Raw genomic sequence first — 14,171 nt, 5'->3', positions numbered from 1 at the left:
GCAGTTATAACTTAACTTGATCATACTACTACTGCCTACATGTGCAAGCAAATTGACAGAATTCAACTGAATGGCCGTAAGTGTAGATTACTTCTGGAACAGTCATCTGCACACTGGAGATAATGTTTGTTTAAAATGTGGTTTTACAATAAAACCATTAACGTGGCCGTAGCTAACAGCTAGCACTGGAAGGCTCCTGATAACATTCAGCGAAGCGGGCAGTTCAGTGCTATTGAGCTGTCAAGTTATCAAGCGCATCTACAAGTGCTATACCTTAAGCTGATAAGCCACGAGAGAATTATGGTCAACGCAATCTAGGATCATGAGTTATTTCCTTTGCAGAGAGAGCAAAGACAAGATGCACCGTGTAAATAGTACTTTAAAACTGCACTGCAACAGCATGCAGTCAGTCTGCAGCCTTTGTATCGACACCAAATTATCATTAACACACCGTAATCATTAACAAAATTACGCTGCTGCTGCAGTGTGTGCTAACAGGTAGTGAATCAACATAAAACCAGCCGTCCAAAAGTAATAATCCACAACACCTAACAGATATCATCGGTTAGTTATCAGCACGGCCGCCATCTCCACTTAAAATGGTGAGAAGTTAAGGATCCTACATACAAGACGAGCCTTAACACAGGGCTGCTCTCTCATGAGAGGGAGTCTTTGTCCCGAGAGCACAGCTATTTAGTATTAGTATCAGCAGACAGATAGCTCTGGTGATGGGAGCAAAGGAGCCACAGCGAGCATAGTGCACCTCAATAAGGTTTTTATACGTAAGGCTGCGAGGCACAGCATCGAGCGAAGCAATAAGGACGTCTAAAGCAAACAGGAACAACTCTAAATAACCTTGACTTGTTAGGTGCTGTATAATTGCAGCTCTTCTTTTGATAGTGTCCTTTCACTAATGGTAATGCAGTCAATTGAGAGAGGAATTTAGTATTATTGATGTTTAAACAACTCTTATGCAACCAAAGTGTCCGACTGATCTGAAAAGCAGAGTGCAAAGAGCAAAGTCTGGCGGCGGAAGACAGCGAGGACAAACAGATGTAGCTTCACGTTGTGCTTATTGCTTTAAAGTAATTAGCGGATGCAGAAAAAATGGCAGAAAAATTATTTAAAAAAAGCACACACACGGGTAACACCTGGTAAACCGACGCCATACCGTTTAGGTTATTGGTTGGTCGGCTTCCTCATACTTTGGTGCCAAGACTGTTTAAAACTTTACAATAAGTAATTACAAAAAAAAAGCGCAAAAATCATCATGTCCTCTCTTTTTATTGCTTTTAGTAAAGTTGACGAATGCACAATTTTGTGATGCAACTGCTCAGTTGAATAATCAGAATTAATTGCTGACAGATTATCAACATTACTTTCAACAGCATGTTTAATTTACAGTCTAAAAATCTAAACTCCAAGAGGACTAAACGTGTGCATCTCACAAGTGGTTCCACTCGTATCAATACAGAACATGATTAATACTTTGGAATAAGGCTAGACAGCAGATTGTGCGACAAGCTGCTCGGCAAAGTGGACGCTTACATCCGAGGAGAAGAAGAGCTCGTCTCTCATTTGAAAACAGAAGAAAAAACGACATTATAGAGCCCGCCGTACCTTTGACTTTACATTATGGCAATATCCTGTATACAAGCTGCTGGGTACTGTTTACCACAGCGCTACCCGATTGATCACTTTCGCTCTCGCTGGAGAAAAGAGAAAGTTTCTCATACGTACTCGTCACAGGGCTGGTTTGCAGCACTACACAGCGTTTTACTGGAACACCACTTAAGCTAGAAGAAGTTAGGGACGGTTATGTAATCTATATTTATGATTTCAGTTGTTTTACTCTCTCCCCACTAAAAGTTTCTGAATAAATAAAGCTTAAACAACATGTTCAATAAGGTCCCAGTGCACGTCGTGTGTTTCAATAAACGACAGCAGCGTGTTCCTTCCAGCTTCTCACAAGTTACCTGGAGGTTAGAAACATTCAGGACTTTAATGTACTGAGGAGTGGAACAAAAGAGGGAAACAAGATAAAAGAAGATGAAAGAAATAGAGAAGAAGAAGAGGAGGAGGAGGTGGGGGTGGGGGAGGGCGGCATCTGACAAAAATCATGCCAATTCATTCCACTCAAAAACGAGTCCTGTGGGCAAAGCGGCCAACAAATGATTCAGATGAAATGTGGCCACCGCTAGCGGCGACGTTCGTGCTGGCTTTCCTTCCCCCTTTTTTTAGATCCATTCTCTGCACAGACATAAACTGTAATGCGTTTATTTTGTGCAGCTTTTAAAGGCTGCGCGCTTACAGTACGATGCCATTTGACGAGGGTCGCGTGTAGGGTTTTCTTTGTGAGCAGATATGTTCTAGCTCCACATAGTTACACGTCACACTGACTATTTTATTTTTAGTAAAACCTGCCTTGTACAAACTCCTGAGAGACAAGAGCTGAAAACACCCTAAAGTCGATTTTGTAAAAATAACATCAGGTATGCTTAAACATATTTAACATGAGCTTCGTCTTAATGACCCAGACATCAGTGGGCACATCTCATCTGTAACGGTGTCAATTAAGGGAAAAAATCTTTGGTATTTCCCATTAACTTCTTGGATGGAACTCTGCCATCTGGTGAGAAGCTTGAGATTTTCCATCAGGGCAGCTGGCTGTTGAAATCAGACGTAACGTACAGTACTTTCTCTTCTCATATGCAAATTTAAAAGAGCTCCTATTTAGCGCTGTATTTAGCTCAGTGTTTCCTAAGCTGACTTTCTCCCTCTCGCTCTCTCTCCCTCTCGGCCTCCCCCCTGCTGAGATAAGAAGTCTTTTCAAATCGCTCTGCTCAAATCTCTTTTTCGGAGAAAAGCAGCAGTCATCCCCTGATAGAACAGTCGGCTCATCCACAACAGCTGACTGTGTTTTAAAAACGCTTAAGATAAAAATTTTAAAAAATAACACTGTTAGCTATAAGCGTCCTCGTTTTCCCGTCTACCTGTATGTCAGGGCGAAGCAGATGTTGCTCGTAAAAGCAATTTACTGTTATGATCAAAACAGCGTGACAGGTTACACTGAAAATACAACAAGCCGAGCGGTTCTGCACCAACAGAGCCGGCGCATGAGGGGTAATTCCCTCCACCAAAAGCTCAAGTAGTGCTTCTGAGAGCTACTTTCACTTAAATGACGAACCTCAAAACCAGGAGGCACAAAAAGGAATTCTTAAAGTCACGCTTTATCAAATGCAGACAAAGCTTTCGGCTACATACCTTGAAAATACAGAAATATTAAATGTGTGTCGTCACCTTTGCGCTTCATAACTGTATTTTCTAACCAGCGGTGAATATAACAGTCACGTTTAAATCCAAGAGAATCGTTGTGCAGGAAGATTTCAGTATTCTTGGCCATCTCATCAAGGTCAGCGAATGACTTTACAGCCAACAAGAACGCACAAAGCTCTGAACAAGCCTCTCATGCCTGAGGATAGGACGAGCCTGGGATTCAGAGAGCTCTTTAAATAGTCCATAATGGAAGACCTTGCAGCTTTTGCCTCTTAAATCACCGTGCCTTTGCAGAGTAACGTTGTTTGTTTAGACTATTTCACTGTCCTACAATAGGCCACCGCATCCCGGCCTAAAATGTTGCTGCCACATGTAATTACCGTGTGTGTGTGTCGTCAGCAGTGTTTTGGATTTTTAGGCTAAAACTGACTCATATTTTTTCTTCTATAAATGCTGGCTGACAGGTGCCTCCAGCTACTGTGCGACAATGCGACTGGCTTTACACAGGTGATATAAAACATATCAATGTTCTTGTTTTTTCCCGTCTTTATTTACTTTTGATAGGACTGTTTCCTTTTGCACAGAGCTGATAATGCAGAACCGACAGCAGGAGTACATTCCCCAAAGCTATGAGTAAGACGAGCCTCAGCATCAACCCATCTAGCGGTTGTCACTTACCTTGAGGATTTCTCCACGCTTAAAACTAAGCTCGTCATCAGCAGTGGCTTTGAAATCGTATTTGGCAATGGCCTCCATGGTCCTTGTCGCGTGCTGGAAACTGCTCTTCTGAAGTCGTGTTTCAGCGGCTGATTAAAAAAAATAAAAAAAAACACTTATCCAGGCCTTCTGCGGTCGAACGCTTTTCTCCCGAGTCTCTCCTCCCGTCGATGACCCGTTTCTTTAGGGCTTAGACCTCACATAAAGGTCACAGGAAGGTACCTGGAACAAGGAACCACATGATGCTCAGACTTAGTTTGTAGCTGTACAGTTGTTTGTAGAAAACAAATATTGAAACTCTAATGAACATTCAGACACTGAACTCTCATTTCAACATGTCAGGATGGGAAATTAACTTTTTAAAACATCTCCCAACCACTGACAGATTGAAATTCATCAACCATTCAAGGGTAAATCATTATGTACAGTCAGGCGCAGAGAAAATTGTGTAGTCGTGATGTGATGAAGCTGTTTAAGGAAACAGCACACAAGTAGTTTTGGATCTAACATCTAAAACATAAACATGTCTAATGGTCCTTCTCAACTGTTTAGGATTGTTTGCTGTCTCTAATCTGAGGAACATCCATCAGAAGATAAAAGCATCCTGTGACAGTACCTCCAGAACTTCTTGGCATCCAAACCACCTGGTGCAACCAAAGATCAGTGGCAAAAGCTGACATGGACACACCGGCTAAAGCTACAGTTGCTGAGTTAAATAGATAAAGCTACGTTATCCAATTAGGTTTGTTTGCTAATATGCTACCGTGCAGCTCTGATGGGCTCAACACTAAGGCCATTAAACCTGACAGCCAGCCAGCCAGCCAGAAGACAACAGAGGAGAGGAGAGAGGCAGATGTACAGATTTCACAGGGTGTATCACTAGAAAAAATTAAAATAATATCACCTCTTCAATAAACAACCAGCTCATCCGTTAGCTAGCAGCACACCACAGATAAGGGGTTCGGTGTTAGCGACACACAATAAGTCCTGACACACTGCTGTGCTACTCTAAATAACAACTTGTGACCGGTACACCTTTTATATTGAAGACAAAGAAGAACCGAGTTACAGAGGTGCTATGAAAAGCAAAGTCATTAAAAAAAAAAACGGGAAGTTCAAAACGGAGGCAGCCTGTAGTTACCGTTAAAAACGTCCCATCCTTCTCGTGATTGTTCGCTGTCAAAAATGTCAACACGTTAGCACCGCAAACTCACCGCTTTTGAGCACGTTTCTGTCTTTCCCTTTTCTTTCTTTCTTTCCTCTTTATCTATTTGTTAATTTTTGTAAAAACTGTTTCTCCCCCCTCGACTTTGAGCGGATCGATTCCGTTCCAGCAGGCAGACTGCGCCCACTGTTCTAGAACGCTACAGCTAGCATGCCGGCTAACGGTCGGATAACAATAACTGCGATGCGGTGCGGTTATCAAACTTAAACCCCCGTTAAATCATCGCAACGGACGACGACGTTACCGAGAGCCGCGTCCCGGGTTGTGATACCCGGGGGGTAGTTTTTTTTAAACGCTCGAGGCCTACTTGCCAGATTCACGTTGGCAAATGTGAAAAGGAAGAAAACACCTTTTTTTTTTTTTTTTTTTTTCATAGCGCAAGCTGTTGTTGCTAGCAGCTAGCCGAGCTAGCGCTGTGAACTTGGCTAGCCTGCGTCGCGGAATCAAACACAACAGCACACAACTTCTGCGTACGGCCGAAGCACAAAGGGGGAAAAACTCACCGCTCGAGATATTCCGTTTCGATGGTGCCACCGCGACAAACAAAACTGTAATTTATCCGCTCGGCGCTTCCTCTTCCAGAGCCGACCAGCGATGTATGTGTGGTGTCGCTTCCACCCCGACCCGAGAGCCGAAAACTAGCTGCTAGCATACGTTTAATTCCGCTTCCTTCCACGGAGCTCCGAGGATCAGCCTGCTGCTGTGACTGGAGCTCCTCCCTGTCAGTCTGTGTGCCAAACCCTCCACATTACTGTCACCCACGTCGGTCAGCATTACACAAGCGACTAATAACTATCAGTAGTGGGGCTGCGAGACACGGTGGGGGGAAGTGACACTGCGGTATTTTGTTTTTCTGCCATATAATGTAATATAATGTAAAAAATAATCAGCAGATGACTCTGTTTGGAAATAATTCCTAATCCTACAGTGATTGGTGTCATTTTGTTTGTGGATGCATCTGCATAAAAGGTTAAAACATCATTTTAGAAAGTTGTTTAGTTTCTAAAATGTTAGAAAATGTCCTGTTTTGACCCAAAACCAAAGATTAGTTGACTGTCATAAACAGGAACCAGAGAATATTCACATTTTAACAGCTGGAATCAGAGTTTTTCTTTCCTTTTTTTTCTTTAAAAATCACCCAAACTAATCAATCAATAATTAGAATATTAATCAATTAACACACCATAGGTCATTAGAAAAATATTCAAATTTTAGAAGCTGGAACCAGAAGTTTTTTTTCTCTTTTTTCTTTAAAAATCACCCAAATCAATCAATCAATTATTGGAATAGTAGTTGATTAATAGACCATACGTTAAACGGAAAATATTCACATTTTAGAAGCTGGAATCAGATGTTTTCTTTCCTTTTTTTCCCTGAAAAATCACCCAAATCAATCAATCAATCAATCAATTATTGGAATAGTAGTCAACTAACACCCCATAGGTCTTATGGAGCTTCATAGTGCTGATTTAAACTAGTAAACAAATTGTTTGTGTTGGTTTGTGTCGTGCTGGTGATTTCTTCTTGCAATCAAATCATCTTTTCCAGCGGTTCCCTCCTGGTCCTGTCTTATTTTGCTGCTCCAACATGGAGCCCGAACATCAACAAACTGTTTTAAGTTTAAAAAAGGATGTGTTCAAGCTGATTTTACTTCACATCACAGTTGTCATGATGGACTACTGGAGCTGAAATGATATATTGAGCACCCCTAACCGTTAGTAAAACTAGTTTATATCTCACCATGTGTACCCAGCTTTATACTAAATGCTTTTATGATCGTCTAATTCACTTAATACGTCGAACACCAGATAGAATAGACAAGACAAAGTTGGATTATTGTGCTACTAAAATGCATAAATAACTTCTCAGGAACACGTTTCTTGATGGGTTCTCGGCCGTCTGAGTGTTTCTGGTAAAACACAACATTTTATAAACCATCAGTTTTATTTGGTGGATTGTTGAGATACTTGGTCGTCTTTCATTGTTTTCATTTTTTGCACATCTGCTTCTAATTCTGGCCTCTGACAGCAGGCCAGAGCTGCAATCCTTTGACTGTGCTGCCACCTAGTGGGATGTTTTAACCACGGCCTGGTGTGTTCGCACATCTGCCAACCAGGGCAGAAGCTACCATCAGAAAGGCCTATATTTACAGGATTGATGTGTAAATTTCACAGAGGACTGCTAATGCTAATTTTACAGTTGAGCTTGAAAGTCTGTGAAGCTTATTTCTGCATAAACCTGAAACATCTTCACATTTTCACACAGCTCATTAAAGTAGCTTTGAGGAAAATGATCCACGTTTACACATCAGTGAGTGGAAGAAGTATGTGAATGTTGACTTTTAATGTCTTGATTTTCCTCCATTCCTCCTTTAAAACAGCTTTAACTCTTGGATGAGGGAGTTTCTTCAACTTCAGGTCCTTCTGCAGCATTTCTCCTGGATCAAGGCCAGGCAGGACTTTGCTGTTCCAAACATGAACGTTATTCTTCTTTAAGATCAACAACTACACTCAAAACATTTTTCTTTTTAAATTTACACGTATGATCACAATTTATTGCTCCGTCAACGACACTGAGAAACACTGGCCCAGATGAAGCAAAACAAGCCCAAACCATGACACCACCACCATCAGGTGTTATCTTCTCTCATGCGCCTCATTTCAACCAAAAAGCTTTACTTCTGTCTCACCCGCCTACAAAAAAAACAAAACAATCCTGCTGCGTTCTGGCTTGTCTGCGTGATCTTTATCGAGCTGCAGACATTCAGCAGTGTTCTTTTAGGAGAGCGGCCCTGCCATGGACAACACTGCTGCTTAATGTTCTCCTGATGGTGGACATGAACATCACAGAGGCCTTCAGTTACTCAGAAGGTCTCCTGGTTTCCTCTGTGACGACATGGAGTGATGTTTGTTGGTTGTTGGTTGAATTTCCTCGACTGACTGACTGTGGCTCGGTGGAGTTCTGACTCTGTAAAGGGTGATTCTGTGACTTGTTTTGGGCCTGATGACCTTCAACAACTCTCTTTGCGAGATCCTCAGAACATGCCGCAAAGGTCAAACTTTTATTGATTTCTGATCTTTAAATAAAACAAGGCACTCACTCACACGTCTCACTGACTGGAGACACCTCATTTCAGCTTCAACTTAAGTGCTACAACTTCACATACTTTTACCACCAATGGATCTATAAAATGTGATCATTTTTCTTGATAAATATGACATCAAGTATGAGGTTTTTTTTGTCTCATTTGCTTTATTATGTACCCTTTAAGGACTTGTGTGAAAATCTGATGATGTTTCAGGTCATATATGAGCAGAAATATAGAAAATTGTCACTTATGGTGCAGCTCAACCACCAGTAGGGGGTGAATTTGTGAAAAAATAAATAAAAATGCATGTTTTCTGATGAGCTTATTGACCCATATATCCACAGCAGAGTCTCCATGTTCTCCCCGTGCAGCGTGGGTTCTCTCCGGGTTCTCCGGCTTCCTCCCACAGTCCAGAAACATGTTGAGGTTAATTGGTGATTGTAAATTGTCCGTAGGTGTGAATGTGAGTGTGCTTGGTTGTCTGTCTCTAAGTGTAGCCCTGTGATAGACTGGTTACCTGTCCAGGTGAACCTGCCTTCACCCTGAGTCAGCTGGGATAGACTCCAGCCCCCCATGACCCTGGTGAGGATTAAGGTGTAGAGATGATGGATGGATGTTTGCTGATGAGCTTATTGACCCGGACAGCCACTAAATGTGATTTCTAGTTTGAAAGTCAACCTCAAAGTGATTTTTTCCCACATATATGATGAAAACTGTGATTTCTGCAGGTTGATCTTAATGGAAACTTCTTTAAAAATCCAAAAAATAGCTTTTGTTGCAAGAAAATAAGCACAAAAATGTGTCCTCTTGCAGGATTCACAAGCTTTCAACCACCAGGGCAAATATATATTTTAATACTTTTCAAGCCAATAAAGGCCTCGACAGTGAAAACTGATTAAAGGAGCATGTTTATTAAAAAAAAAACTATGATGGAGGAAAATAATGTCACCATTGACACTCTTAAAAAGTGATTTAAGATAAATAATACTGGATAAAGATTGACTCGTTCTTTGCAAACGTCCCAGATGACAATCACAGAGCAGCACAATGGAGATAATTAAAACATTACTGAGCACCACGATTATCTTGATTATTATAAAAATGACACACACACACACACACACACACACACACACACACAGACTTCCATTGTGTCTTCGTCCTAATTGCCATGTTCTGTTAGTCTGCCATCCTGAATTACGATGCTGAACACTTTCCTGTTTGTTGTGCTTGTTTTGTGATTAACACAACCTTGATGCTTTGGCACTACTGTCAGCGAGCCAGTCAGCCACAGAGAATTGGATTTAATTAGAGTGCATTGAGGATAATTAGCTCCACTTCATATCATATCATACAATCAAACAGAGGCTCCAACAACAAACGACTTAATTAAGAGAGAACTTGACCGGCCGTGTTTCTGTTAAACAGGTCAGGTTCTGGCTCAGCGGTCGTTCCCTGTTTTCAGAACTTTTTTTATTTAATCTTTACTTACTGCGGACAATATCAAAGCCCAGTCCGGCGCTGTTCTCTGTGGAGGAAGGAAAAGCAGCAGAAACACATTCTGCTTTTAAAACTCTCTCCTCTGCTCATGGAGTCGGAGCGAGGCGCGCGCCCTACGTCAGCTCATTGTAGTGGTCGCGTGCGCTCACAACAAGTCTCGGACAGCACGAGCACGCGGCGGCGAAGCCTCTCGCGCATCTCTCAGCTCCGTAAATGAACGCGGGCAGCTGCGTTTTTTTTTTTTTTTAATTTTTTTAAGGCCAACTTTTTTTTTTTTTTTTTGTTTTTGTTTTTTTATGTCGCTAATTGGATTTTTTTTTTTTTTCTGTCGCTGGGAACCTGTTATGTAAACTGTGTCATTATATTGAATATTTCAGCCAAACAGCAGCTCAAAGGTTGTGGCATGGATGTCTACATGAACAATTCTTCATCCTTCAACTCGCCTGATGGTCCAGGAGAAGGTAGGCTGTTTGTTTGTTTGTTTGTTTTCCTTGTTTGAAATAATATTCGAGGTTGTCATAAATCTAAACATATTGTTGACATGCATTATTATTAATATTATTATTATTATTTGTGTGGAATATTTTTTGCATTCTGTTGATTTTTTTATGCACCAGGTTTTGCATCTTCTGCATCAGTTTGTGGTGTACATGTCTTTATTTATGCAAAGCAATCAATAAAATCCAGGCAACAGGTGATGATTCAAGATATAATGAATTAAATGCATGAGCTTATAGTTTATATTTTAGAGGGGAAAACAAAAGGCTGGCGCCTGTATGAAGCGTTGTTTTGTCCATAATTGCTTCATGGCTCTATGTGGGGGAACAGATGTGCTGCACATCCCCCATGTGGGGATGGAGCCCACAGACACAACCAATATTTAAATATTCAAAGCTCACAGAACTGGAGTCAGATCCAATGTTTTCTTTCTGGCAGACGTGTGTTTGTATATTTTTGTTGGTGAAACTGTGTGAATCAGGTTTATAAGGATGACACCTACTGTAAAAATAAAAATCTCTGGAGTCCAGTGCTGAACAACCCACAACCTGCAGCCAAAATAAACACAAGTAAACAAATACAAAAGGCTGCATGGACACAGTGTGATGTCTACAAACTTTGGACAAAAGGGTCATATATGTACCTATCTTCTTTCATCTAAATTGTATTTATCTCATGGGCTGCATTAATGACCATTTTAGATGTTAATCAACTGAGAGTCTCATTTATTTATTATTATACTGTACAATGTGGACGCCAGTCCTGCCAGCGTAAGCAAATAATAAGAGCGAGTGACAAAAAAAACAAAAGACTGTTTGGCCAACAACAGAAACATTTATATTGTGTCACCCCAGTGTGAGTAACTGCCCCACGTGTCCTCCCCCCAATCTATACCTGTGTTATTCTTTCACATTCAATAAAGTGGCTTTTTTTTTTCTTTTCTTTTCAAAGAGAAGAAAGTGTATGAAAAGGATTTATGAGGTGACTGACACGGAGCGTTCTGTTTCTCTTTACCAGACCATGAGCAGTACAACAGTGCGCTCATGCCCAGCATCTTCGGGGTCATCTGTTTCTTTGGGATCATTGGAAACTGTATCGTCATCTACACCATTGTAAAGAAGACCAAGTTCTGCTCCCATCAAACGGTACCAGACATATTTATCTTCAGTCTGTCCATCGCTGACCTCCTCTTCCTGCTCGGCATGCCCTTCCTCATCCACCAGCTCGTTGGCAACGGCTCCTGGTGCTTCGGCGCCACCATGTGCACCGTGATCACGGCGCTCGATTCCAACAGCCAGATTGTCAGCACCTACATCCTGACTGTGATGACTCTGGACCGCTACTTGGCTACCGTCCACCCGATTCGCTTCAAACATGTTCGCACCCCCTTTGTGGCCGGGGCAGCGGTGGCGCTGGTGTGGGCGTTGTCTCTGGTCTCCATCACGCCGGTGTGGATGTACACAGGACTCATGCCTCTCAAGGACGGCTCAGTGGGCTGCGCCCTCCTGCTCCCCGACCCAGCCACAGATACCTACTGGTTCACCCTCTACCAGTTCTTCTTGGCCTTCGCTCTGCCCTTGGTGGTCATCTGCAGCGTCTTCTTCAAGATTCTCCAGAACGTGTCGGCTACAGTCGCTCCACTGCCCCAGCGCAGCCTGAGGATGCGGGCCAGGAAGGTGACCCGTATGGCGGTGGCGATCTGCCTGGCGTTCTTCATCTGCTGGGCGCCCTACTACATCCTGCAGCTGGCCCACCTTGGAGTGCAGCGGCCCAGCTTTGCTTTCCTGTACGCCTACAACATCGCTATCAGCATGGGCTACGCCAACAGCTGCATCAACCCTTTTATCTACATTGTCTTAAGCGAAACGTTCAAGAGGCAGTTCATCGTCGCCATCCGGCCGTCCCACAGGGGCTTCAGGGTCGCCCCCGCTGTGGCCGATGGCAGCATGAGTTTGAGGATGGCAGCGGACAGCTTCCATCCATCTCACTCGCAGTCGTCGAGGGAACTTCTTCCAAACACGCTGCCTGTCACTGTGGCTGTGCACTGAGTGGACCGTTGACCGCCGCCGACCCCCACCACCGACCAACAGCCATCCGCCGCTATGGACTGGTCTCATTTCCATCCAGACATATGAGGAACTTTAATTCCCAGCAGTAAATTTATATGTCAGGTGGTGATGTAATCTGGGACATTCCGAGATATGTTTAGAGTGAGTAATCGCTGTTTAGTCACACTGATATCAAAACGGCAACTGAACAAAAAAAGGAACAGCAGTCAACTTGTAGGAGGCACATGACATTTTTAGTTTTAGCAAGCTACAGACTGAAGCAGACGAAACTGAGTCTGGACAACACAAACAAAATTACAACAATCAGATGCAAAACTTTGTTCTGCATTGCAACAAATGTAGATATTTATTTAACCGTATTTAAAGCTGCAGTAGGCAGAAATCCAGAAAGGGAAAAATAAAACATTGTGTCTGCACCTCAAACACACAATAATAATCAAGCTCAAAGTCAACAATCATTTATGGCTTCAACTAGGATTCAAACTCCTTCTAACCCAACAAGCCAAGACATTCTGTTCTTGTCATTATCTCCCATCATGGGCGAGATTTTTGGACGTTATCAGCCCATTTGGCATTAAATGACTGTTGTAGGCCAGTAGGGACCTCCTCCACCTTATGCTCAGTTCAGTAGGCCAACAACATCAGTGACATCGCTGGTAGAGTCAGCATCCTGGTACAAACGTGAGCTTTGTAACATGCAGTAAACTCAAGGGCAGGGTGTGTTTCAACCCAAACTTTGTAAACCTGACCAAGTGGTTTTGATGCCTAAACTTAACCAAACACAGACTGAAAGTAAAAATCCAAACAAGACTTAAGTCAAGACATATGACTGTCATGATCCTCTTCAGCCTTCAAACATGCACCTTTGTTTCTCTTTGTAAGTGTAGAATCGTGGCTCCGCCGCTGTTATACGAGTGGACAATGGAGCGTCATCCACTGATGATACAGATAAGACAGAGGAGTTTCCTACTGGCCCATTTGTTTAGGAGCGGCCATTTAATGAGCTAATAGTCTCACATAGACAGACCACTCTCTCTGTGTGGAATGGTCTGACTACACATTATAGTTATTCTGCTGTATGGGAAAATGGCAGGTTTGTCTTTCTTTAAAATCAGTTACAGCGGTCTAGCTAAGAACAGGCGATCCCTCAAAAATAGTGATTCTTGGAAACATTTGCATGCAGGAAGGTGAGAATGTCTTAAAATGAATAACTCACCAACAAATCCTCGCAGAGCTTCTTTAAAAGATCCAAATCTTCTGCAAAGCTTCACATCTTCAGCATACTGCCTGGAGGTTGTTTCCCTTAATAAAGAGGATTTTAGATAAAAGACGGGCGGGAAAAAGCTGCATGAAGCTCATGGCAGACTCATACCTGCAGTCTGTAAGTCAGACTTAAAGGTTTCTAGGAATAAAAGCAGCAGGAGGACCAGAGGTTTGGTTTCTTTTCAGACCAGTTGAGTTGCAACATGCTGAAAGGTTCATATATCCAATGATGGGGGGGGAACACTGCCTACTCTAGCTTTAATTGTTTTGCAATCGGTGTCGTTGGACTGCAGAATTTATTGTGTGTGTCTTTCTATTTGTTTGATGTCGTATTTGATTTGGACCCAGACGGCCACAGCACCAGATAATCATCACCTGAAAAGAAAAACACGCCACCTGTGTGACTCCATAAGTGAATTAATGGAGTCCATCTGTACGCTGTTTAATCAAGTGCAGCTTGTCGCCTTCTCAATGTTGTCGTTCTTTGAATATTGTGACAGAAAAACTGTGATTTTAAGAGACTGTTTGCATGAGT

At 42.4% G+C, this 14,171-nt stretch overlaps 2 protein-coding genes across 2 annotated transcripts in view; one reads left to right on the top strand and one right to left on the bottom strand.

The window, feature by feature from the left end:
- The window catches only part of grb2b (growth factor receptor-bound protein 2b), a 31,918-nt gene extending 26,039 nt beyond the window's left edge, over nt 1–5,879 (bottom strand). Inside the window, exons 1-2 of the mRNA XM_008285608.1 lie at nt 5,722–5,879; nt 3,955–4,215 (exon numbers count right to left, since the gene is read on the bottom strand). Of these exons, the coding sequence (XP_008283830.1) occupies nt 3,955–4,032 (78 nt within the window). The 5' untranslated portion in view covers nt 4,033–4,215; nt 5,722–5,879. The remainder of the gene's footprint in view (nt 1–3,954; nt 4,216–5,721) is intronic.
- Nucleotides 5,880–10,209: 4,330 nt separating this feature from the next.
- Nucleotides 10,210–12,352, top strand: mchr1b (melanin-concentrating hormone receptor 1b). The gene is made up of 2 exons (XM_008285607.1): nt 10,210–10,267; nt 11,322–12,352. Exons 1-2 carry the CDS (start codon nt 10,210–10,212, stop codon nt 12,350–12,352), a joined length of 1,089 nt encoding a protein of 362 aa, XP_008283829.1.
- Nucleotides 12,353–14,171: the final 1,819 nt, after the last annotated feature.

This window comes from Stegastes partitus, unplaced genomic scaffold, assembly GCF_000690725.1.
Source record: "Stegastes partitus isolate 25-593 unplaced genomic scaffold, Stegastes_partitus-1.0.2 Scaffold410, whole genome shotgun sequence".
Lineage (NCBI taxonomy): Eukaryota > Metazoa > Chordata > Actinopteri > Pomacentridae > Stegastes > Stegastes partitus.
This window is presented reverse-complemented; position numbering and strand designations above follow the sequence as displayed.

Excerpts from the sequence above, each read along its gene's own strand:
- mchr1b (XM_008285607.1), top strand. The coding sequence starts at position 10,210 with ATGGATGTCTACATGAACAATTCTTCATCCTTCAACTCGCCTGATGGT. Across the intron at positions 10,268-11,321 it reads GCCTGATGGTCCAGGAGAAG|ACCATGAGCAGTACAACAGT; the intron begins GTAGGCTGTTTG and ends TCTCTTTACCAG.